Source organism: Erinaceus europaeus, chromosome 6, assembly GCF_950295315.1.
Source record: "Erinaceus europaeus chromosome 6, mEriEur2.1, whole genome shotgun sequence".
Taxonomy (NCBI): Eukaryota; Metazoa; Chordata; class Mammalia; order Eulipotyphla; family Erinaceidae; genus Erinaceus; species Erinaceus europaeus.
This window is the reverse complement of record NC_080167.1, coordinates 63,978,305-64,004,497: the sequence shown is the minus strand read 5'-3', so window position 1 is coordinate 64,004,497 and position 26,193 is coordinate 63,978,305. Positions and strand designations below refer to the sequence as shown.

At 47.3% G+C, this 26,193-nt stretch overlaps 1 protein-coding gene across 9 annotated transcripts in view; it reads left to right on the top strand.

Annotated features, from left to right (window-relative positions):
* Positions 1–26,193, top strand: part of LARP4B (La ribonucleoprotein 4B) — an 80,193-nt gene that overhangs the window by 29,603 nt on the left and 24,397 nt on the right. For 5 of the 9 annotated variants that reach the window (XM_060192379.1, XM_060192378.1, XM_060192377.1 and 2 more), the window contains exons 4-8: positions 8,442–9,740; positions 12,433–12,583; positions 12,713–12,856; positions 17,594–17,672; positions 19,075–19,211. In XM_060192379.1, coding sequence (XP_060048362.1) covers positions 8,442–9,740; positions 12,433–12,583; positions 12,713–12,856; positions 17,594–17,672; positions 19,075–19,211 — 1,810 coding nt within the window. The remainder of the gene's footprint in view (positions 1–8,441; positions 9,741–12,432; positions 12,584–12,712; positions 12,857–17,593; positions 17,673–19,074; positions 19,212–26,193) is intronic. The other 4 variants (XM_060192381.1, XM_060192383.1, XM_060192380.1 and 1 more) reach the window with 1 other exon arrangement.

The window sequence follows — 26,193 nt, the reverse complement described above, 5'->3', positions numbered from 1 at the left end:
TAGGTGAGGGGAACCCAGTTCCTTGGGCATGATAATGCTCAACCAGGTAGGTATGCCACAGCACAGCCCTCCCTTCACTTGTTGTTAACAATAAAAAATTAAAATACTTAATTTTATTTATTGGGGAGAGAGAGAAAGAAATTGAGAGGGGGAGATAGTGGGAGAAAAGCACATGCAGCTCTGCTTCACCACTTTGAGTCTTTCTCCATCACTCCCAGTGGCCCTTTCTTCCTTCTAGAGACAGAGAAATAAGAGAGAACATAACAGAGGGGAAATAAGAAAGACACCTGCAGCATTGTTCCACTAGTTGAGAAGTTTTCATCCTGCAGGTTGGGACCGGGGTCCTCTTGCATGATAACGTGTGCTCTACCAGGGGCTTCACTGCCGGGTTATTATATTTTCACCTCCAGGGTGCAGGGTGCTTTTGTGTGACTTCTATCTTTTTTTGTCATCTGTATTCACATTATTTTGCTTGTCCATGTCTTAACTCTTTGTGTGTGTGTGTGTGTGTGTACACACGTGCACATGTATTTTTGCCTCCAGGGTTATATCTGAGGCTGAGTGCCTGCACCACAAATCCATTGCTCCTGGTGCCTTTTTCTTTTTCCTCCCGTTGCTACTGCTGTTGTTGGATAGGACAGAAGTTGAGAGAGGAGGGGAAGAAGAGAAGGGGAGAAAGATAGACACCTGCAGACCCGCTTCACTGCCTTAAAACGGGATCCTTAGGTCAGTACTTGTGCTTTGTGCCATGTGCACTTAGCCCAGTGCGCTACTGCCCAACACGCCTTTGGTACATATTTTAAATGATGGTTTCAGAGTCTTTTCTCTAGTAAGTCCCACATCCAAACTTTATCATTGGTAGTTAATTCTTTTTTATTTTTTTATTAGTTTTTAAATTAACTTTGTTTATTGGACAGAGACTGTCAGAAATCAAGAGGGAAGGGAGAGAGAGAGAGTGATAGAGAGACACCTGCAGCACTGCTTCACCACTTGTGAAGCTTTACCCCTGCAGGAGGGGACTGGGGGCTCGAACCTGAGTCCTTGCACATTGTAACATGTGCACTCAACCAGCTGCGCCACCACCCGCCCGTGCACTCAACCAGCTGCGCCACCACCCAGCCCTTAGTTAATTCTTTTGAATGGGCCACTTGTCCTGTTTGATTGTATGTTTTTGAGTTTGCTGTTGTATATATTGTGTTTGCTGCTAGTCTTTGTAGCCTTTTCTATCCTATTTTTATATCAACTGTTTTTTGTGGTGTGTGGTCAGCTTGTATGTGTGTGTGTTCAGCTAATTAAAAAAATTTTTTTATACTTATTTTCCCTCTTGTTGCCCTTTTTTTTTATTGTTGTTGTAGTTATTATTGTTGTTACTGATGTCGTCATTGTTGGATTGGGGAGAGGAGGGGAAGACTGAGAAGGGGAGAGAAAGATAGACACCTGCAGGTGGGGAGCCGGGGGCTCGAACGGGATCCTTATGCCTGTCCTTGGGCTTTGTGCCACATGTGCTTAACCCGCTGCACTACCGCCCGACTCCCTCAGCTAATGTTTTGGCAGAGATTTCCTTGAATGCCATGGGATGGAACACAACTGGACCCACACAGTTGCACTAACCAAGGCTAGCAGAGCTGCCTCTGATGGAGCTATCCTTCCTGCTCGACTTGCTGGCAACCAGGGCTCAGCTCCAAGGGCAACTCGGGAGCTTACTCCTTGCCCGGATCTGGCCCTCCTTTCTTCCCTCTCTCTTCCTCACTTCCTTGCTTTGGTTTATATATTGGGGGCAGAGGGGGCAGAGGGGCGCTTGATCAGGCCATTGCACTGCTCCACTCTGGTATAAGCAGTGCCTGGTTTGAACCATCATCTCACACATGCAAGTCACACATGTTCTCTGCCTACTGCTCCACCTCCCTAGTTAGTTGAAATCTGACTTTCTGCAAGCTTTTGTGTGACTACTTTTGATTGCCCAAATTTCCCTGACCTTCACTCCTTCTCTGGGCTCCACCTTTAGTCTCCTGCTTTTCGGCCTGTCACCGGCCTCCTGGCAGCTTCTAGGAGCAGGGCCAGACACTGAGCCTGTCAGTGTTGTGAAGTCTGTGAGGCTGGTGCACGATGCCCTCCCTCAGGCAGCGTCCGCAGCTATGTACATGCCTTTGCAAGAAAGGCGTCCAGGAGGGCTGGGGCGAGGCTTTAGCCACCCAGACCCAAGCCACTCACTTTGGCTGGGCGTTGGATTAGCTGCCTGTAAGCCCATGTTTGCTTTCCAGAGCTTCTGTAAAGAAGCTTCTGGTTCAGAAGACTGAGTTGTTTTCTTGATATTTCTGTGGGATTGAGAGCTCAGGATTACATCCGTATCTATCTTTGTGGTCACCATGGGAATCTGGCCAGTGGTCATTCATTTTGTTGTGTAAATCTGTCCTGGATCCTGTTTTTTTTTTTTTTTCTTTTGATATTAGTTTGTCTGAGCTTCAAGCTTATTTATACAGTGGCTTTTCCATGTGTGTTGTAGTTTTTGTTGTGGTAGCGTTGGTGGTGAAACAAGAGGGCCTTCTAGTCCCCTGCAGTCTTAATTGAAATTCTGCCTAGCCCTTAGAGCCGTTTGAATCCAACTCTTCTTAGTGGCTAGGCCAGTGCAGGAGGCTTCCAGGGTGCTGCTGTGCTCTGGAACCTGCATGGAGATGTGGAGGGCTTTCACAGTCTGTTTGTATTGTCTGCTGCTTCCAGAGAGCTTGCAGCCTGCCAGGGGCACAGCCCCTCTGGGGAAGACACTAACACTTGTTGGGATGCTCTCCTGATGACATCAGGAGTGATGGATGGCATGTGGAGACAGGGAGGAGGTCTGTCAGAAAGACAGACCTAGATACAGGTAGAGCGTCGATAGCATTTAGGGGTGGGTCATGAAACTTTCAAAATGGTATTGTGGTTTTGTTGTTGTTGTTGTTGTTCTTCTTCTTCTTCTTCTTCTTATTATTATTATTATCTTTATTGGATAGAGACAGCCAGAAACTGAGAGGGAAGGGGGAGATAGAGAGGGAGTGAGACAGAGACACCTGTAGCCCTGCTTCACCACTTGCGTGGGGTTCTGTTCTTAATGACTTTTACCTTGCTGGGGTTCCACTGCTTGCAAAGCTGGCTGACTGGCTGGCACGTGCCCTCTCTCTCTCTCTCTAAATGAGTATTTAAAAAAAGGCAGTGACAAAAGGGAAAAACCCCCAAACACTGAAGCTTTCAGTAAAGTCTAGTTGAAGCCTAGTTGAGCACATGGCAAAGCAGGCACACTGTCTAACGAGTGGTCTTGCTGCTCTCAAAATAGTGTATGTGCTACCTTCACAACTCTGTTAAAATATTTTAACTGTTGGCTGGGTGGTGGCGCACCTGGTTGAGTGCATGTGTTACAATGTGCAAGGACCCAGGTTCAAGCCCCCATCCTCCACCTGCAGAGGGAAAGCTTTGTGAGTGGTGAAGCAGGGCTGCAGGTGTCTCTCTGTCTCTCTCCCTCTCTACCTTCCTCTCCCTTCTCAGTTCTGGCTGTCTCCAATAAATATATAAATAAAGTTAATAAAATTTAAAAAATATTTTAACTATTAATGAGAGACTGGAAATAAAGAGCCAGACATCACTGTGATAGACGTGCTGCAGGGATCGAACTGAGAACCCTCGTGCTTAAGAGTATTACTGTTTTATCCTCTCAACCACTGTCTTCATAATTCTAAAATAGGTACTGGCATTGGCCCCATTTTACACATGAAAAAAAATTGAAACAGAGGTTAAGTCATTTGCCAAGACTAACACATGTAGTGAGAAGGAGCAGGGTTGAGCTAGATCTCACAGCCCACCTCTGTCAGTGGGTCCTGTTTTGCCTTCCACACAGTTGAGTCCCTCTTGGCTCCATCACCCCTGTCTGTGAGTGGGGGTGACACTCTGACCTCGGTTGTTGGACTCATGATATAGAATGTGGTGACACCTCCCCGCCTACCATCCTCTGCTGTATTGGAAGCTCAGTGTATTCACAAGTGTCCCTTCATTTTTTTTTTTTGCCCCCAGGGTTTTGCCTGCAATACAAATCCACTGCTCCTGGAGGCTATTTTTTCCCTTTTGTTGCCCTTGTTTATTGTTGTTCTTGTTGTTATTGCTGTCGTTGTTGTTGGATAGGACAGAGAGTAATGGAGAGAGGAGGGGAAAGACAGACACCCGCAGACCTGCTTCACTGCTTGTGAAATAACATCACCACCACCCCCACCCCACCCCCCAACCCCCGCAGGTGGGGAGCCAGGGGCTCAAACCGGGATCCTTACTCCGGGTCCTTGTGCTTTGTGCCAGGTGCACTTAACCCACTGCGCTACCACCCGACTCCCTCATGTTCAATTTTTAAACCATCCTTAGTTCCTCCACCCCCTTTATCTCTGGGGCTTTGTGACTCCATAATTCCATAATGATTCCATTGCTACCAGTAGCCATTTTTTCTTTCTTTCACCTTTTCTTTCTTTGATTTTTGTACGGAGACAAATAGGGACAAAGTGGGGGAGGGAGGGAGACATGCAGGACTACTGTGAGTTTTTTTTAAGTGTGACAGTGAGTGAATGGGGACACACACTGAAGTTTCCTTCAATCCTTTGGTGTGTTGGGGGCTAGGCTTGATCCTGGTGGGTTTTTGTTTTGTGTGTGGAGCCATGACCTTGTACACACATGATTTCACTGTTCTGCTTACTCATTTAGACGGAAGGCAGAAAGGGGGGACTTTCTGAGTACAGTGTCCCCCAGTGCCATAGCACTTCCCGTGTGACGCCACGGGATGGGGAACGACATCCGGGCCATGCAGGGTTAGGTATAAGACCTACTCAGCAAGCTCTCTCTAATCCCAGTGTTAGTTTTTTTTTTTTTTTTTAAATATTAGCAGGGTCCTAACCAGAATTAGACAGAAGAATATATTCCCCAGAGGACTTAGCTGGAAATACTGTTTGTTTTTTTAGCTATCCTATCAGAACCATACTCAGGAACTAATATTTGCATTTGGATAGAGCATTCCTGGTGTTGAGGCAGCAGGCACCATGCAGTGGGTGAGGGCTCCTGACACCACACGGGGGGAGGGAGGGGGCTGCGTTTTCTTTCTCTTGTTTTCTTGCTGTTTCTTCTAATTTATTTATTTTCTCTTGGCTGTCACTGGGACTTCACTGATCCAGACTTTCTTTTTATTTTACCAGAGCACTGCTCAGTGATGTAGGGGGTTGAGCCTGAGACTTTGGAGCCTCAGGCATGAGTCTTTTTGTATAATCATTATCTTTCCCACCCTTTTCTTTGTTTTAATGTTTTATGTTAACGACAGACATGGGCACCAGAGCAGTGCTCAGCTCTGGCTTTTGGTGGTGCTGGGGATTGAACCTGGGACTTTGGAGCCTGAGGCAGGAAAGTCTTTTTTTTTTTTTTTTTTTTTGCCTCCAGGGTTATGGCGGGCTCGGTGTCTGCACTACAAATCCACTGCTCCTAAGAGGCCATTTTCCCCCATTTTGTTGCCCTTGTTATTGTTGCTACTGATGTTGTTGGATAGGACACAGAGAAATCTAAAGAGGAGGGGAGACGGGGAGAGAAAGATAGACACCTGCAGACCTGCTTTACCACTTATGAAGCGATCCCCCTCCCACCTACCCACTGCAGGTAGGGAGCCAGAGTCTAGAATCAGGATCCTTAGGTCAGTCCTTGCACTTTGCACCATGTGCGCTTAACCCACTGCACTACCGCCCTACACTCAGGAAAGTATTTTTGTATAGCTGTCTTCCCAGCCCCCACGCCAGGCTGACTTTTTTTCAGACAGAAAGGCAGAGACACAGAGAAAAACACTGGAGCTCTGAGCTTCCCTTAGTGCTGTTGGGGCTGGTCTTAAGCCTGTGTTGGGTGCATAACAAAACATACACACTATCCATGTGAGCCTGCCTGCCTGTTCTTCCCCATCCCGCTCCCTCCCCTCTGCCTTCCTTTCTTCTCTCTTCCTCTGCCCCTCCTCTTTCGGCCAGAGCACTACTCAGGCCTAGTTTATGGTTGTGCTGGGGATTGAATCTCTTTCCTTTTTATTAATTAGAAATTAGCTGATTAAAGTAGAAGGAAATTGAACAATGAGATGGGGGACGGGGAAACCCAATGAAAACCCTCACTTTTGGCCACTTCTGTTTCACCTTTTCCTCCCTCTACAAACACACTTTACAAAATCTTAGTCTGTTTCCTTACTTGTTGGAAAGTGGGAACAGGTCCTGGAGGACAGGCCAGTTACCATCCGTACTGGGCACGTATCTCTGAAGGATCCAGCCAGCTCTCCATATCCAAGTCATCTCAGCTACACTGAGCCAGAGCTAACTCTCAGTTCCAAAGAACAGCTTCTTCTGGGGCTTCTCACTAGGGAACATGATTGCTGGCTTTGGTTCCAACGTGCCATGAATATGATTCAGACAGTGCTGAAGCATTAGAGCAGAGGTCTGAAATGCCTTCTGGTCAGATTATAATTTTCATTTTTTCTTGTTGGTGTTTATAGAATAGAAAAGATAATCTGAAAGCCTGGTGGTTTCAAAGCCCTGTTCTGTGTGCTTTTGTCTCAGTGCATGGGAGGGTATGGCTGCGCACAGGGTCCGTTGTTGTTAGGACTTTGGATTTGAGTGGCAGGGACATGTGACTGCTGTTTAAGGGCTATTTTTGGTGTCTGTGTGCCTGCTACTTGACTGGAGCCCTGGGGAGTTAGTGTGAGGTGCACTTGTGCAGACTGAAACGACCAGCATTGTTATGTGAGTTCTGGACTCGCTAGCATGGGTTGTTGCTTCAGTAAAGAACTGAGTAGTAACGCTGACGAGGAGAAGACTGGCCTGTTACGCAAATCTGTGGAGGAGAATGCACCCAAGAAGAGGCTAAGTAGCACTTTTTTTTCATTATTTGATGCCCTTGACAGTGAGGTGCTTCTCAGTGAGAGACATGGAGCTGGTGGTGGGGTAGCTGTGGACCAGCAGCCTGGGCCCAGGGTGTCTGTGCTCCCCAGGCTCAGGGAGGACCTTGGCACCCAGCACTTGTGGAATTGGATTTCCTCCTCCGGATGGCATGACAGTGAGGGCGCTCAGGAACAGGACGGTGACCCTGTCTGTGTGTCTCCGTGTGTGGACCCTGGCAGTGAACAGGCTTTCTCTGGAGATGACGGGTGTCCTGGCCTGCTGCCTTCTGGACAGGGCCTGCAGGAGGGGTCCTGTGTGAAGAGCCAGCTGCATAGTTCCATCTGGAAAAACTCAAGAGCGGAGGGAAGAACCACAGCAGAGGCTCTGGTCAGGAGTAAAAACTACAAGAGAGCTTTGGGCATATCTGCCAGGGAGATGAAGGATGAAATGCCTGCTTGGGCTGATCACAAACCTGCCAGGGCCTCCCCAGAGCGCGAGTTCTATAGTATCTGTGTTGTGGATGATGACTGCCTGGCTGCTGGGGACGCGCCATGTGTGTGTGTGTGGGAAACAGCTGCCGTGCCAGAGTGTCGTTCAGCTGTTGGGGGCACCTGGTCACCAGATAACCCTGCTCCTGGGCCAGGGGAGTTAGAGGCGTCACACCAAGGGCTGCCCCCACAAGGCACTTTGGGTCCCGGTGAGAAGAAGGAAGTTTTCAGTGAGGAAGCTGAGTCCAGTTCTGAACTTCTGACTGCCTGTGACCCACCCTGCCAAGCAAACACGGGTGGCATGCAGTCTGAGACCCTTCAGGCAGGTGCACACACCAGGTTCCCCAAAGACTCCCCTGAACGCCGTGTATTGTGCAATGCTGACTTGCTCCCAGAATCAAATATTCACACAAGCAGTGACTCACCAAAGTATGTGAATGCCCTTCCTAAGGAAAGGGAGCCTTCCAGACAAGCTGGTCCCATGGGCAAGCCGTGTGCTTACTTAACAAACAGCATCCCAGGTGTGGGGAGAAGTGGTGAGTCTGGGGCTTTGCCAGTCAGTATGGATGAGCATGTGAGCCCAGAGGGGAGAGGAGGAAACGGCTCCACCACACCACTGCAGGTCCCAGGCCAGGTCCACTTAGATTCCAGCAGCACACACGGTGATCCCCTTCCCCTGAGTCTGGAGAGCATCCACTTGAGTTCAGAAAGATGTAGAGACCCAGTGAGCTTCCAAAGGAAGTGTCTGCCTGCTGTCAATCCTCCTAACAGACTTACTGATGCCCTCACTCCTCAGCCGTTCCCGGGCCCAACAGTGGTAAAGGATCAGCTGCATGGATGCAGCCTGGGTACTACATGCCCCCACCTTGTAAACAATGGAAGATACACTTTGCAACCCAAAGGTAGTTCATCTTACCAGGAGGAGACAGTGAATATGTTTGTAGGCAGGGCTGATAGTAAGAGGCCTTTTCAATGGAACTCTTCCTGTCAGATGGCTCTTTGGGCAGATGCTGGGTCACGCAAGACCCAGGCACACCTCTGTGATGTCACACAGGATGTTCGAGAGGCAGAAGTAGAACGAAGACGTTTGCAGGAAGTGCCCCCAGGTGGCAAGTCTCTTAATGACTGCAGATGTCTGAAGAGTAACTTCTCCACAGTTCTTTTCACCTGCACGGAAGAAGAAAGTGAAACAGACCCAAGTCCCAAGACAGGAAATGAAACGTGTGTCACAGGGTCAGGGAGCGGCCCTCAGAGATTAGAGAATGCTGAGCACAAGCCGCAGGGTCACAGAGACACTGTTGGGCACAACCCCGAACATGCCTCATCAAACTTTCAGACAGGCTTGGACTGGGAAGCAGACACATTAAAATGTAGGGTGGTGTCCCGACAGGAACAACTGGCTCCTGCTAGTTCTAGTACAACCCGATCCCCTGATTTTGAAACAGACGATATAGAGCAAAATGATGAGACCCATAGAGCGGGTGACTGCAGACATGGGCATCTGAGTCTGGCACCTGCCAGCAGCAGTTTGATTTCAGAGGCACAAGAAGCAGAAGGAGGGGCAAGTGACTGTAGTAGCAACGGGGAAAATCCAAGCGGGAAACAGGTTTCCTCCAAACTGGCTGAAGAAGTTTCTGCTGCCTTTGGTGATGATGTGCTAGGGGTGAGTGTGCCGGTGCTGACCAGCCAGGGAGAGAGACTCTGCTTGGAGACTGTCGGCGTGGGCCCCCGCACTCCGGACTACATGGGCCCACATGAGGCGAGTGGACACGCACACCCTCTCCATCCTGCAGTAGCAGCACCCACTTTGAGCCTAGGGGTGGGGGTTATGGAAAGTTCAAAGGTGATTTTTGGGGAAATGGAGCTAAGCAGGACTGCCAGTGGGTGTTCCTTCTTGCCTGGTGATGGCTCTGTCCCAGAGGACAGGCGTGCAGTGCTTTGCCCTGTGCCACAGGGACTGCCCGTCAGCCCAGGACCTGTTGGGAGGGCTGTACCACTCCCAGAAGGGGCCCTCAGCTTATCTGAAAGTCTTTCAGAAAGGTGCTTAGGATGCCTCCCAGAACAACTCTCTTCCCAGCCCTTGGATGAACTTTCCCACTGCGCAGTGGGCTGCTTGGCTAGTCAGACGTTTTCTGAAAGAATGGCTGCTGGTTGTGGATATCAGGTGGGCTGTCCCTGGACGAATGTCATTGGGGAAGACCCAGCAGGAAGTGAGTGCACTTGTGGTAAGGTCCCACAGGGTGATCTGCAGGGCTGGGTGTCCACTTCCTTCTGGACAGAAAACCCTCTTTATCTGCCCCTGATGACTGAAGATGCCATCCTTTGGACATGGCAGAGTAGAGGCGGACAGTTAGTAAGTATGTTTTATCCATTCTTACTACCCTTCCCTAGATGCTAGTCTTCTATTCTGCTTGCTTTTTATTTATCTACATTTAAAATTTTCAGTTTACCTATTAATGAGAGAGAATGAACCAGAGCATCACTCTGGGTACATGTGATGCTGAGTGAGGATCCAAACTCAGGATGTAGTGCTTGAGAATCCAGTTCTTTTTTAAATTTCTTATTTATAAAAAGGAAACTGACAAAACCATAGGATAAGAGGGGTACAACTTTGCATAGTTCCCACCACCAGAACTCTGTATCCCGTCCCCTCCCCTGATAGCTTTCCTATTCTCTATCCCTCTGGGAGTGTGGACCCAAGGTCATTGTGGGTGCAGAAGGTGGAAGGTCTGGCTTCTGTAATTGCTTCTCCGCTGAACATGGGCGTTGACAGGTCGATCCATACTCCTAGCCTCTCTCTTTCCCTAGTGGGGAAGGGCTCTGGGGAAGCGGAGCTCCAGGACACATTGGTGGGGTTGTCTGTCCAGGGAAGTCTGGTCGACATCATGCTAGCATCTGGAACCTGGTGGCTGAAAAGAGAGTTAACATACAAAGCCAAACAAATTCTTGACCAAAGAGAATCCAGTTCTTAACTAGAGCACCACCTCCTGGGCTGTTGTGTTTTTCATTTGAATTTAACGAAGGTTTCTTCACAGCAGCATCCAGGCTTATGCCAGGTTTATACTAGATGGTGATAGGCTGCCACATTCACATACCTGTCTCCACATTGGAGAATAGGAGTCCAGTTCATGTGCTGGGCATCTGAGACTCCATGTCCACCTCTTGTAACAGCCCTGAACTGCCCAAGGCACAGTGTGGCCAGGACATTTGCTGATGAGCATTGCCTGATGGCTTGGAAGGCCTTCTGTCTGTGCCCTTCTGGGGGCAAAACAAGCATTTGGCCCACTGAATGCTGATAGCTGTTCTTGAAGGTCAGTCTTGCAGAGTTGAGGTGAGTTGGAACCTGTGCTGTTCCCTCTGTCATGTGTAGCTCACTCAGGCAAGTGCCTTGTTGCAGTGGCTCTGAAGTCTTGCTTCTCTGTCCTTCCATTCAGACCCCTGATCTCAGACCTGCTTGCACACTTGGGAAGAACTCTTGAAAGAGAATTTGCAGTGAATTCTTTTTAGTTTCATTCTAGAAGCTTGTGATACGCAAACACACCACGAGCTGGAAGTTAATCTAGTTCTCAGAGCAGCACTGTTGGATATAACTGAGGGCATCCTTGTGATAACAGTCTGTTTGCTCTCCCGAAAGTTTAGTGACGGGAGTCGGGCTGTAGCGCAGCGGGTTAAGCGCAGGTGGCACAAAGCACAAGCACCGGCATAAGGATCCCGGTTCGAACCCCGGCTCCCCACCTGCAGGGGAGTCGCTTCACAGGCGTTGAAGCAGGTCTGCAGGTGTCTATCTTTCTCTCCTCCTCTCTGTCTTCCCCTCCTCTCTCCATTTCTCTCTGTCCTATCCAACAACGACAACAACAATAATAACTACAACAAAACAACAAGGGCAACAAAAGGGAATAAATAAATAAAATAAATATATAAAAAAAAAGAAAGTTTAGTGACTTTTGGTTACATTAGGCAAGAAAAATGATTGGTAATAGTACAGAGAGCGATGAGGCTCAGATGTTCATGCCTGTTCTTGGAAACATGCATTTGAATGGAGCCTGCTCTGCTGGGATGTGACAAGAGTCTGCTCCCAGCTCCAGTGCCTGCATGTCAGGCACCGGTGGACGACAGCTGGAACTAGGACGCTCAACACCCCCCCTCCAAGCTTGTCCCCTCTACGGTGCCTGGGAAATAACAGATCACTGGACTAGGTTTGCCATTGCAGACCTGGAGCCACATTTGGGGCGCACTGGCAAAAGCCAGTGCCGAGACTTTGGTTCTCCTGGAGGCCTGGAGCCAGTTGCTAGTCCCGGGACACTGATTCTCCTGGCGACCTAGAACCAGTCCAGTTTGTAATCAGGGTTAGAAAAGAGACCTCAGCAATGAGAAGGAAGTGTGAGCAAGGGGAGGGGCTTGTGGAGCAGAGGACAGTGGGAGGGAGCTGCAGGAGACTAGAACTAGAGAAGGAACTAGAGAAGAGCAGGCCCAGAGAACTCAGAAGCTTGTCCTGAGGAACTTCCATTTTCTGCGTCCTCCACTTCTCTGAGCCCCTGAAGTGTTCAGATTGTGCCAGCTCCATTCTCTCCTTATCAGCCTGTCCATGCAGTGTATTCTAGGTAGTCTGGGACTGCAAAGGTATGGGCTCACCATTTACCCCCCAAGGGCCTTGCTCATCGTAGAGAATCTAGTGGAAAATTTACTGGTGTTCTGAACATACTGATTTGTGTCAACTTTCTTTTATTATTATCATTTTTTTTAATAGAGAGAAGAGAGATAGGGAAAAGAGAAAGCAGGGGAGAGAGAGAAGAGGAAAAAGAGAGTGAGATCAAGAGAACAGAAGAGAGAAGAAAGATAGGGAAGAGAGATAGGGAAAAGAAAGATCGAGAGGAGAGGAGAGTGTCAGCTTCCTTTGTATGTGAATCCAGCTGCATCCAAAAGGATGTGCAAATAGGTGGTCGTTTACCCTAATTCTCTTTCTTTTAATGCATTTTTACTAAATAAGTAAAATTGTATTTCATCGCAGTTTCTTTACAGATGTTTAATATGTATTTTTTCCCTAGGTCCCAACAGGCAAGGTTTCAGAGTTAAACCCTAATGCGAAAGTATGGGGGACTCACATGTCCCACCTGGATGTTGGTAGTGCCGCGGATGGCGGCGTGAGCGCATCCTGGGAGGACCTGGCCGGCCGGAGCACGCGCCTGGGCCAGGATGGTGAGTGACACTTGCACCCACAGGGACAACTGTGCTCTCAGTTGGTTTGCTAACACTCCAGCTTTAAGAGTGACTAGGGATGCATTGTGGTTCTTCTAACCCTGTTTGGGGTTACCTTGCTCATTGTAGGGGTGGACGCAGATGCCGAGGGGGACAGAAGCCGTGAGAATGCAGCCCTGTCATCAGATTTGCAGGAGTTGGACCAGACAGGCATGAGCACTTTGGCCCCGGAACACTCTGAGTATGACTCTCCGCCTGAGAACTGCGAGACAGGTACAGCTGTTTCGTTGCTCCTTTTCATGCAGAGGGTTAGGTTTCCTGTTGATTTTAACATTTCAGTTTATCTGTCTCTTGCTAAACAGTGTGCTTTGATTGCTTTCTGTGCGTGGATTCTCACTCTGTGGATATAAATGAGTTTGCCTTGGGAAAGGTTCACAGGGAATTTATGGTTTGGGCAGTTCCTGAGGGGAGTCCCATTTATTGAGAAGCCAAAGACCCACTGTGGTGCAGTGCCAGTTAACTCCAGAAGACGAGACGGGTGGTGGCACTGATAGCAGGTGACTGGGGTTGAGAGGTGGACTGAAGGGTTGTGTGGAGAAGAGGCTGACCGAAGCTTGGAGGGTCGCATTGGAGAACTCCATTCTGAGTGAGGAGGCAGTGAGCACTGTGGACATAGAACTCCATTTCCTGTGCTGAGGCAGTGAACTCTGGGGACACAAGGGTGTGGGGAAGATAGATTTTGATGTATAAAGAGTGGCTGGCTAGGGAGTCGGGCGGTAGCGCAGCGGGTTAAGCGCATGTCATGCAAAGTGCAAGGACCGGCGTAAGGATCCCAGTTCGAGCCCCGGCTCCCCACCTGCAGGGGAATCGCTTCACAAGTGGTGAAGCAGGTGTCTGTCTTTCCCCCTCTCTGTTTTCCCCTTCTTTCTCCATTTCTCTCTGTCCTATCCAACAACGATGACATCAGTAACTACAACAATAAAACAACAAGGGCAACAAAAGGAAATAAATATTAAAAAAAAAAAAAAAAAAGAGTGGCTGGCTAGAGGAAGGAAACCAAATAGTACACAGGCAGGAAGGTGATGTTATCCTGCAGGTGTCAGCTTGGGGCATTGGCTACAGAGCGTGGAGTGGCTGGGTGCCTCCTGCCTATCAACATCCAAGCACCTCCTCTTATGTGTGTTGTTTGTTTAGATTTGGTTTGTTTTGGTTTACCAGAGCACTGCACAGCTCTGGCTGATGGTGATTCTGGGTGCTGGAGATTGTACCTGGAACCTTGGAGCCTCAGACAGGAGAGTCTTTTTTGCAGAATCATTATGCTGTCTCTCCAGCACTCCCACCCCAGTTTTTTTTTTTTTTTTTTTTTTTTATTTTCAAGGGCACTGCTAAGGTGTGGATTATGGTAGTTCTGGAACTTTTGGTGCCCCAGGCATGAAAATTTTTTTTTTGAAAAACCATCACACTGTCTCTCCCCTGCCTTGCACCTCCTCTCTTTAACTCTCACAGCCCTTGTCTTTGGTCATCTACGCTTTTCCCTCCACGGTGGACATTTGGAATTGGGGGGGGGGACTTAAGGGATGAGGAGCAGGGGCCTGAACTTTGATGTCAAACAAACACTGTCATTGGTGTCACTGGATTTCCGCAAGTGCTTTTCTCCTTCTGTGTTGGTTTTTCTCCTGAATTTTAAAGAGTATTTTCTTCTGGATAACTTGGATTTAATTTGTCCTTTTTCTAGAGTCTGTGATGGAAGTTGACCTGACCAGCTTTTGGGTTTGTCTTTATCCTGTTTTGTGTCACACATTTTGGAGCTGACAAGGGTTGTGGCCTCTCACTATGAAATGACCTTTCCTGGGTAATTTCCTTTGTGGGATATTAATCAGATCTCTTCAGCTCTCGACCAGTGTTAATATGGCCGATCTTCTATCCTTTGACCTCTAGCCTGCCTGTGTCTTTTTCTTTAGCAACACACAGTCATTTTAGATTTAGCTAAGTTTGTTGAGTCTCACTAAAGAAACTTTTGAAGTCTTGGGATTGCTGTCTTGCATGCTGTGTTTAGAGGTATTTATAGAAAAAGGTACTGGTGGGCATGGTCCCGTCATCTTGCTGCTTGATTTAGGCGGAAAGATGGAAGATAGTTGTTCCCACAGACCAGGCATCCTGTGTCTTGGCTCCAGAGCTGACATTTGTACTGGCCTGATCACCACCGAACATCACCGGTATTGGGCTGGTGTTGACGGGTTTTCAGACTTTTGCATGTACTTTTGGGAAGTTGTGGTCAGTTGCTGTCTACAATGCTCTATCATGAGGATTTAAGGCATTTCTCATCTGGACACTGACATACTGCTGGGAGCAGGAAGACCACAGAATTCAGGTGCTGTTTTCACTTAGAACGTGACTGTGTTTCCTGTCGTTGAATGTGGACCTGGTCTTTGACAGCACTTGCTAATCAGGTGTCCCAACCAATTGTCTTCCATAAGGTTCCCAAGAGCCCTCACCTCTGCCAGACCTTCGGCATTTTCACATCTGGGTTTGTCTCTTCATTTATTTATTTATTTGATTGTAGAATTGTGTCCGTGAGTGCCCAGGGTGCTTATTTTACATGCTGGTCATAACCCGGCACCACTCCGTCCTGTGTGTGTTCTCTGGTTGTTGGGGGTGCCTCAGGTATCTTTGTTTACTGTGCTCCACGAGTGCAGGGCGTAGTGTGTGTTTGGCTTTTTGTTCTAGTCTCAACAAGCAGCCTTCTCTACTTTTATTGGAGACTGTTAAACTCCCTTGTCTGTGTGACTCTCCCCTCAGTGCTCTTCATCCCCGTGCGGTCACTCCTCATATTTCTTTTTGTAGTCTCCACCTCTTCCTGCTGTGCTGTCAGCTCTCCTGTGTCTGAGAACAGCTTTATTTCACACTCAGTTTTGCTCTGTATAGGACTCTAGATTGCTCGATGTTTGTCAGTCTGAAAGAAAATGCTCTGCTGTCTCTTCATCTGCATTACTTCAGCAGATATGTTGATATGTTGACATGCCTAATACTGTCCCTCAGTCCCTATGCTGTACACCCCCTCCCAGATGTACTCCAGTGTAAGACAGCAGTCTGTACCCACTCCCCCCTGGGCCCTGTGCAGCTGGCTACTTCAGATTCCACATGTAAGTGAGAACGTGTGGTCTCTGAGGTAACTTGTATTTCACTAACTCTCCAGGCTCATGCATGTGGCTGCAATGGCAAGACTCCCTTCCTTCTTTGTTTGGCAAATAACCATCCAGTTTATGCCATTTTCTTTATCCATCGACAGGCTCTTAAGTTGTTTCTGTGTCTTGGCCACTGTAAGCAGTGCTGTAGTGGTCCTGAGATCCCAGGTATCTCTGCTTTCATCTTATCTAAACATATGCCCAGCATTGGAATGTCGCCAGGGTTATCGCTGTGACTCAGTGTCAGCACTATCAATCCACAGCTCCCGGCCAATATCCCCCCTTCTCCCTTCTATTTTATTTGATAGAACCAAGAGATTTTTTTCGGGGGTGGGGGAGTTTAGAGAGGAGGCAGATAGCTTGGTCCCCAGCATCCCAGACTGCATGGGCCCACATCAGGCAAGTAGGCACACAACCCTCTACGTCCTGCAGTCACAACATCCACTGAGTGGAGGGGTTGGGGTTATGGGAAGTTTGGAGGTGATTTTATCACTCTGATAAATGTGATACTGGGAATCTAAGTTCAGGATTCAGTGCTTGGCAAGTCTAGTGCTTTTTCCATTGTCCCACCTCCTGCACCATGGTTGTTTGCATTTTTCTGTTATTGTCATTGGGGCATTACCAATCCAGGACAAGTTTTTCAGATAGAGAGAAACAGAAAGGGAGAAACATCCCAGTGGTGAGGGTCAGGCTAGATAGAACCTGGGTGGAACCAGGTATCAGCAAACAGGTATCCTTCCCGGTGAGATGTGTACTACACCCCTTCCCTCCAGTTGTTCAGGGACCTCTGCACTGTTACCTATAGTGGCTGCAGCAATTGACATTGTCAACAGCAGGGCCAGGGTTCTAGCTGGGACGAGATATGAATGCAGTGCACGGAGAGGAGCAGCCTTTCTTGAAGGGGGAGGTTTGCTTGTGGTTTCAAGGACCATCACCATTTTTAAAAGTCTTGTATTTATTTTTTAAAAAATTGATAATTAACATGAGATAGAGAACCAGAGTATCATCTGGCAAGTGTGATGCTGAGGATCAACCTCTCGAATTTTTTTTCCCCCATTAGGGCAAAAAGGCTGGTTTTCAGTTCCTATACAAAGATTCTACCACTCCCAGTGACTATTTTCTTTTTCTTCTTTCCCTCCCTACCTCCCATCCTTCCCTCACTCCTGCCCTTCCTTTCTCTCTTTCTTTTATAGATAGAGAGAAATTGAGAGGAGAGGGGGCAGTTAAGAGTGTGAGAGAGGCAAGAGAGGTACCTGCAGCACTGCTTCACTGTTCACAAAGCTTCCTCCATGAAGGTGGAGACCAGTGGCTTGAACCCAGGTCCTTGCACATGGCACACTTACCAGGTGTGCCATTGCATGAACCTCCATTTTTGAGACTTTATACTTAAAGTGCAAAGCTGTTGCCACTGGCCTTCCATTACCAATTTTCAGTTTCACCAAGTTCATCCGTACTGCTGGAGAGGTAGCTTTTGTCAAATTGCTATGTGAAACAGACAGATTTTCTGTCCTGATTTGTTGAAGATTGCCTGGGCTGTACTATGTACCTCTGTTTCCTCTTCAGATTGTCTCTTTGATGTCCTCCTTTGGTGGCTTTTTACCTCTCTTACCTATAACTTTGACAGCCTCTAAAACAGCTGTTTTATTTTGGGGGAAGAAGGAGATTTTTTTGTATTTTGCATGTGATTTCCTTTGTTAGCAGATAAAATAACATCTTTACAATATTTGTAGAAATATTCATATGTATATTCAAGACATTAGACTTGTATTAAATCAACTGAAAAAATGTTACCTTTGTTCTTGAGTTGATCATTTCTTTTACACAGGAGGGAATGAGTCTCAACCCGAAAACCCAGAAGACCCCCGAGAAGTGCTTAAAAAGACATTGGAATTCTGCCTGTCTAGGTGAGGGTGGTGGTGCTGTGCGTCTTTGTGTTGCTTTACTTGTGAGGAGCGTGTGTATGTGAGAGCATCTCTTGGTATCTGTCTGCCTGTGGGACATGTGGGTGGTTGAGTAGGCATCACCTTGGTTTCCTGGGGAGCTGAACTCCATGCTCCCTGTCACTGTTCCCACTTGGCACCCCAAGTTTAAGAGCAGATTTCTGGTACCATTTCTCAAAACATGCTGGACCTATTTGGGAGCAGATTGTCATAGCACTCATGTTTTAGCTAGCTATCTTAGATGACTTACCTTTATAAGGCAGATAATGGATGGATTTTTGTGAATCTTGCTGTCAGCAGTGGCACTTTTCCTGGGATTTTCTCTGGCTTGATTGGCTTTCACAGAGGTCTGAAGACTGCCTTGGACTGTGACAAGTGTGCCACAACACCTCATTTCTGCACAAGGTAGAGCACAGCAGTGCTGCACGATGACAAGCTTTAGCAGAACAATGCTGGGAGCTGATCAGAAACCTTGTCTAACCCATTCATGATCCCCTATGTCTTTGGTACCATAGTCCTGCTTGACACAGACCGCGATTCCTTAAGCAGTCCCTGATTGTGTGCAGCACTGAGATGTTCTGTCAGGGCGTCGTTCACATGGGTCAGCATGACAGGCAACATTTCTCTCCTAAATCGCATTGCCTGTGGTTGCCTTGTGCTCTGTGATCATGCCATCCAAGTGTTCTTTTTAATCAACCAATTTACTTTATTGCCACCAGGGTTCTTGCTGGGGCTTTTATTGTTGCTGATGATGTTTTTGATAGGACAGAGAGAAATTGGGGGAGGGGTTGAATAAGGAGAAAGAGAGACACTTGCAGACCTGCGTGAAGTTCCTAGGGTGTCTACCCTATAGGTGGGGAGCAGGACCTCAATTCCAGCCTATCACACAGGGTAACGTGTACACTTAACTGGGTGCACCACTGCCCAGCCCCCGTGTTGTCCTTTTTTATCCTGGTTGAAATGGGGGGGGGGTGCTGGGAAGTGAGGGTTGGACCTGCGGTCTTTCTGCAGGTGTCGGTTCCCACCTTTCCTGGCCTCGGCACATGTTTCTGACTTCCTTCTTCCTTCAGCTGGATTTCCTCATCAAAGAGAATTGTTGTTTGCCTTTATATAAGCTACTCAAACATGTTTAGAACAAAGATAAGCTCTGAATTCACTTCCAAAGGATTACCTACTCATTAATTGTGATTGTACAGTATGCAGTGTGCTTCTGCTCTCTGCCTCCCCAAATGTCTATAAACAATCCCCGAGGTCAGATAGAGGACAGATGGGCGTGTGCTTAGCTCTGGAGAATGGCATGCCGCACTCATCCTCTGATGCTGCTTTCTTCAAGAACTCATTGAACGGGCCGGTCTTGTTTCTGCAGGGAGAACCTTGCCAGTGACATGTATCTCATATCTCAGATGGACAGTGACCAGTATGTGCCAATCACCACAGTGGCTAATCTGGACCACATCAAGAAGCTCAGTACCGACATGGACCTGATCGTGGAGGTGCTGAGGTGTAAGTACCCACACTCAGGATGGCCAGTGCAGACTCTCGGTTTCATACCCACTAGGTTTGAGGTTCTCAATGGCCACACAGGTCCTCACTTTACGGCTTTACATTTGGATGTCCACCACGTTGGCTGCACCCTAGGTGGTAGGATGGCCATGAAGGCTAGTAGAGAGGCTAAGGAGAGATGTGACATTGGCAGAAGAAAGCTTAGAGTTGTATTTAAGGGAAAGTAGAATGCATTTCATTAGTGTAGCCACGAAAGCCAAATCCCAGATTTCATCCTCCTGTTGAAGTTCTGGTGCAGTGCTACTGCATCATCCCTTGAAAGGATATCTTGAATGAATTTTTCCTTGGACATTTGTCAGCCTCTGAGAAGATCCAGCCATTATCTCAGAGACCTGCAGGGGTGAGAGCATGGGATTTCAAAAGTGTTACCTGCTCCTATAGAAGTTTCTTTGCTGCTGTCCTACTTTGCTCTGCAGACAGGCTTCTGAAGCCTATTGTATTTAAAAAGTCAGAACTGCTTTATGAGACATGATTGGCAGGGTGAACTGTAAAGTGGAGTGCCCAGGAATGGGATACTGCACCCCAGCTCCTCCTGCCCATGGCAGCACCTCTACCTCCCTTTTTGTCCCACATGAACTCACAGGGTTAGTTTCAAATTAAGTGCACATGTCTTGGATTTCCTTTTATGTGAATGTTTTTAATTCTAAAATTCCCCTTTTATAAGAGGGCTGCAATAGCAAGTGGATCATCTCTCCCCCAGACCGCTTTGCCCTTCTTCACAAAGAACAGCCTGCCTGTGTATTTCCATCGATGGGACAGCGCCTTGCCTGGTTCAGTGCTCGCCCTCTCTCTGTCTCTTGACATAGCCTGACTTTTCCTAGCACTGCTATGGCTTAGCTGTGTGCTGGCAGTTATGAGGACTTGCTGTTTCTGTGGGTGTGACTCAGTACTCCAACAAGAGTATATGGGTGCCTGTCTCAGAACTTAGTGAGGTTTTCTACTCATCAGTCTAGACTCCTGCATTTTTCTGTTATATGCAGATGTTTAATGTTGCAATTTATTGAGACAAACTTAATTCATAAAGTTTGAATCCTGATGTTCATACCTTCATGTTTAGTTCATTTAGAGCAAAAACTTGAATTTGGTTCCAATTAATCCAGTTATAAAGGCAGTGACATCTAGAGCCACTTTACATCAGCCTTTGCTTGTCTTGAGGACCCCAGGTTCAGACATCCCTGCTAGCGCACCCCACTGGATGGTTTCCTCTGCGGATGATGTGTCCTGCTTTAGAATTGCTCTCTTCCTTCCCTCCCTCCCCTTTCCCTCCCTTTCCTTTCTTCTTTTCGTTCCCCTCCAGGGTTATCGCTGGGGCACGGTGCCTGCACTACGAATCCACTGCTCCTGGAGGCCTTTCCCTCCCTCCATTTCTGTTGTTGTTATTATTGCTATTATTGTTGTTGGATAGGACAGAGAAAAATTGAGAAAGGAGGGAATGGGGGGGAGAAAGATAGATACCTGCAGACCTGTTTCACTGCTTGTAAAGCAACCTCCCTACAGATGGGGAACTGGGGTTCGAACCGGGATCCTTATGCCAGTCCTTGCGCTTTACACCATGTGCACATAACCTGCTGTGCTAACCTATCACTCTCTTTTTCTGCCCCAGCTCCATCTGACTGTCACCAGCTCTGTATTTGGGGTTTTCTTGAGCTGCAGTGTTACCTTCCATGCACTGTATTCACTAGTGTTCAGTTTTCTCTGTTCTCTCAGTGTTTGGACAGAATCAGTGTGCACACATCATAGCCCCTCTGAACAGAGCTCAGTTATCATGTTAGTGTGTTGACTGTGGGTCTGTTGAGGATGCGGAGCTTCTGTGAGCAGAGCTCCTGTTGAAATTACCCACCCCCAGTTCCCAGCAGAGCCTGATGTGTACTGTACTTATGAGAGCTTTTCATTTTCATTTAAATATTCCAAGAAATGAGGGCCGGACAGTGGAGCACCTGGTTAAGCACACATAGGATCAAGTTCGAGGACTTGGGTTCGAGTCCCCTCTCACCACGTGCAGGGGGCCTGCTTCACGGTCAGTAAAGCAGGTCTGCATTGTGTCTCTCTTCTCTTACTCCTTCTATCTCATCTACTTCTGATTTCTCTCTGTCCTGTTAAAAAAAAAAAAGTGGAAACAAAAGGAAAAAATTGCCACCAGAAGTGGTAGATTTCATTGTGTTAGCCCCAGCCGCCAGCAATAACCCTGGTGGCAAAAACAGAAAAATCCCAGAAGCTAGAGTGTTGTAAATTATATTTGTAAGCTGCTGGGGTTTGTTTGTTTGAGGATGGTGGTGTCAGGTCTTTTATTATTTATGGTTTTCATGAAGAAGATCCAGGGATTGGAAGGTGGGGGTAACCTGATTTCCTATCTATGCTAGGACCACTCCAGTTCCCCAGCTGCAGAAAAAAAAAAACTGCAGGCTGTTTATATCGTGGTGCATGTCATTCAAATGCCTTGCTTTTACATTTAATGTAATTGAAATTGCTAATGGGGAAGAAAAAAGACCCAAATACTTAGCAGTGTGTGAATAAGTGCTTCATGATGGGGCACACCGTACATTTTAGCTGTTCAGGCTGACATTTGCCAACAAAAATACATTAAAAAAATTTTTTTTTAATATTTATTCACTTTTGTTGCCATTGTTGTTATTATTGGTGTTGTTACTGGTGTTATTGTTGTTGGATAGGACAGAGAGAAATGGGGGGGAGAGACAGGGTGGAGAGAAAGATAGACACCTGCAGACCTGCTTCACTGCTTGTGAAGTAACTCCCCTACAGGTGGGGAGCCGGGGGCTCAAACTGAGATCCTTATGCCAGTCCTTGCACTTTGCGCCACCTGCGCTTAACCTGCTGAGCTACTGCCCGACTCCCAACTAAACCACATTTTAAACTCAGTGTTGTCTATAAAGATAAGTGTGCAAGATGACACCATTTACATAAAATTTAGGAGCATATAAATCAGACAATAATTCTCATGATTAAGAAGTACAGTGTGCCTTTAAAAACATGAATGGGACTGAAGCTCTTGAGTTCAACAGAACTGTGACAGGACAGAGGACTTGGGCAGAGTTGAAATTGAGATGTGTCATCTGGGTCTGATTTTTTTTTTTTTCCTCTTTTGTTACCCTTGTTGTAGCCTTGTTGTGGTTATTGTTGTTGATGTCGTTCGTTGTTGGATAGGACAGAGAGAAATCGAGAGAGGAAGGGAAGACAGAGAGGAGAAGAGAAAAATAGACACCCACAGATCTGCTTCACCACCTGTGAAGCGACTCCCCTGCAGTTGGGGAGCCGGGGCTGGAACTGGGATCCTTACACCAGTCCTTGTGCTTTGCTCCACGTGCGCTTAACCTGCTGTGCTACTGCCCGACCCCCCTTGGGTCTGATTTTTTTTTTTTTTTTTAAATATTTATTTTATTTATTTATTCCCTTTTGTTGCCCTTTATTGTTGTAGTTATTATTGTTGTTGTTGTTGGATAGGACAGAGAGAAATGGAGAGAGGAGGGGAAGACAGAGAGGAGGAGAGAAAGACAGACACCTGCAGACCTGCTTCACTACCTGTGAAGCGACTCCCCTGCAGGTGGGGAGCCGGGGTTCGAACCGGGATCCTTATGCCGGTCCTTGTGCTTTGCGCCACCTGCGCTTAACCCGCTGCGCTACAGCCCGACTCCCGGGTCTGATTTTTAAAAACATTAGTGAGAAGGAGTTGGGTGAGAGAACCAGAGCATCACTCTGGCATATGTGATACCAAGAACCAAATTGGGGCCTAACACTTATGAGTCCTTCAGAACCTGAGGCATGAAAGACTTATTTACATGATTATTAATTATGCTAACTCCCCATTTTTGACTGTTCAGTTCTGGCTTATGGTGGTGCTTGGGATTGAATATGGGAGCTTAGAGTATCAGGCATGAATATCTTTTTGCATTACTATTATGCTATCTCCCCAGCCCCTGTTTAGCTAGAATTTATACTCTGGGTGGTAGTAGGTAGCATAATGATTATACAAAGAGACTCTCAAGCCTGAGGCTTAAGCTCAGGTTCAGTTTCATGCAGTACCATAAGCCAGAGCTGAGCAGTGGTCTGGTGAAGGAAGGAAGGAAGGAAGGAAATTTATACTCTTAAATTGCAATTGCACATAGTGTCTATGTAAACTTGGTAAGCTTGGACTATTATATGTACACTGAATCAGTGCAGTCAAGCAAAGGAGCAGGGCGTGGAAGATAGTTTAGTGAGTACACACTTTGCTATGTGCAAGGACTCAGGTTCAGGCCCCAGACACCACATTAGAGCACCATGCATGGTATTGGGATGCTCTTTTAATGATAGAACAGTGCTGTAATGTCTCTTACTCTGTATCATTGTCTTGTTTGTCTAAAATTGAAATAGAGGGGGATAATTCTTTGTTCTCTTTTTTTCTTTCTTTCTTCTTTTCTTTCTTTCTTTCTTTTTTTTTTTTTTTTTTAGAATGGAAACATTGACAAGACCATAGGAAAAGAGGGGTAGGTACATAGAGGAGTCGCTTCACCAGCGGTGAAGCAGGTTTGCAGGTGTCTTGTCTTTCTCTACCCCCTCTGTCTCCCTTCCTCTCTCCATTTCTCTCTGTCCTATCCAACAATGAAGACAACAACAACATAAATAATAACTACAACAATAAAAAAAGAGCGGTACATATCCACAGACAATGATACAGAATAAGAGACATCACAGCACTGTTCCATCACTCAAAGAGCATCCCAGTACCCCTAGAGCTCCACATTCAGTCGCCTCCCTCAACAGCCTCCTCATTCTTCATCCCTCTGGGAGTATGGACCCAGGATCATTGTGGAGCACAGAAAGTGGAAAGTCTGGCCTCTGTAACTGCCTCACCGCTGAACATGGGTATTGGCAGGTCTATCCGTATTCCCAGCCTGTCTCTCTTTCCCTAGTGAGGCAGGGATCTGGGGAGGTGGGGCTCCAAGACACATTGATGGGGTCGTCTGCCCAAGGAAGTCGGGTTGGCATCATGGTATAATCTGGAACCTAGTGGCTGAAAAAGAGCCAAGATATAATGCAGAACGAATTGTTGATTAATCATGAACTGAAAGGCATGAATATTGCAGATGAAGATTGGGGTTTTGGAAAAAGCTAGCAGGTCTGTTTTAGGTACATTCCAGAGGGCCCATGACTTTACTAGTTTTTGCCTGAGCCTGACAGCTAACATGCAGGTGGACCCAAGGTATTGTCTGGAGAGATGATGTCATGGCTGGAAAAAGGACCAGAAAGCTGGATCAGGGAAGAGAGTAGCTCCCAAATAGGAGGAGAGTATATAAATATTGTTAACTGTAAACCCCACTGGTTTGATCTGGGGCCCATATTTAGCACAAGAGCCTGTGTAACCTCTGCATCCCTGTAGGTCTGGGTTCATGTTCTGTAGTCACGGCCAGGAACATTCCAGGCGACGCTAATTTCCGGACCCATCTTCCTAGGGTAGCAGGTAGAGTATGTTGTCCAACCTCCCTTCGCAGAATGGAACATAACCTACTACCATTATTGATCCACATTGGGTCCTATAGTGGCCCACAAAGGGGGCCCATTGTGTTGTTCCTGATGGAGGTGACCAGTGACAGCAGCGAAAGGGATCTGCCAGAGGTCCAGGCCATCATGTCTGTGTGGGAATCCCAGGGCTCCCTGAATCGGGCCCCAGGTGATGGGGTGGTCTGGCTGTGACTAGATCGGTTGTTAAAGTCTGCCAGTCTCTTGGCGCCTATTCAGCTTTTGTAGTCCTTACTTTGTCTTACACAGTTAGCTTTGGAGTGATTGGGGGACGTGTAATAGGTAGTTGAGGAGGGTATTTACATCTAAGTAGAAACTATTTCATCAGGTACTTAAGGTGTCTTTTTAGTTCTTTCTACTTTCTTGCTTCATTTCTTGACTCACTGCAAATTACTGTGTGCTTTTCTTTTTTTTTTAATATTTATTTTATTTTTATTTATTCTCTCTTGTTGCCCTTCTTGTTTTATTGTTGTAGTTATTATTGTTGTTGTTGTTGGATAGGACAGAGAGAAATGGAGAGAGGAGGGGAAGACAGAGAGGAGGAGAGAAAGATAGACACCTGCAGACCTGCTTCACCGCCTGTGAAGCGACTCCCCTGCAGGTGGGGAGCCAGGGTTCGAACCAGGATCCTTATGCCGGTCCTTGTGCTTTGCGCCACCTGCGCTTAACCCGCTGCGCTACAGCCCGACTCCCGTGCTTTTCTTTAAGGTATATATTTTCCCCTAACTTATGTACACATGTAACATGTACATATGCCCTATCTCATGGGCCCTGGTCTATATCTAGGTTTTGAGGTTTTGTTAAGCGATGTGCCACTTGAAATGGAGTTGAGTCCTGTGAGCTAGGAGCGGTCTCACCCGAGTAATGAAGCTAAAGACTCGACATTCCACACCTGACGTCTCTGGACATAGTCCGCAGTGAAGCAGGATGAGGTGGTACTGGTTGATTAGGTTGGGAGAAGCATGGAGGAAAGTGAGCCTCACCCTAGATTTCAGGACTGGGAGAAACATGGGCTTTATAGAGAAAGGGGAAGGTTCTGCTGTCTTAGGCTGGGGCAGGGTAATTCTGTCGGGAGTTGTGGGATTGTGTGTGCCTAGGGCCCCAGTGGATAATAAACAACATAAAGACAAGAACCTTACCCAGAAATCCCAAATGTGCTGGGACCTAGGCACATGCTCCCTCCTAGTGTGGGCATTTCCTGAGGCTTGCAGGGTGACCCTGAACATTGGTATGAAGGGTGTGGGGACAGTCCCTCCAGGACTCTGGGTCAGCCGGCAGTACACTGTTGAGCTGGTTTGGCAGGTTCCCTTTTCCAAAGTGCTGTCTGGTATGTAGTAGTCCTCTTCCCAGGATTATCCCCATCCCTGCCCCTACTTGGTTTTGCTGTTTGTGTTTGTGGTGAGTTGCA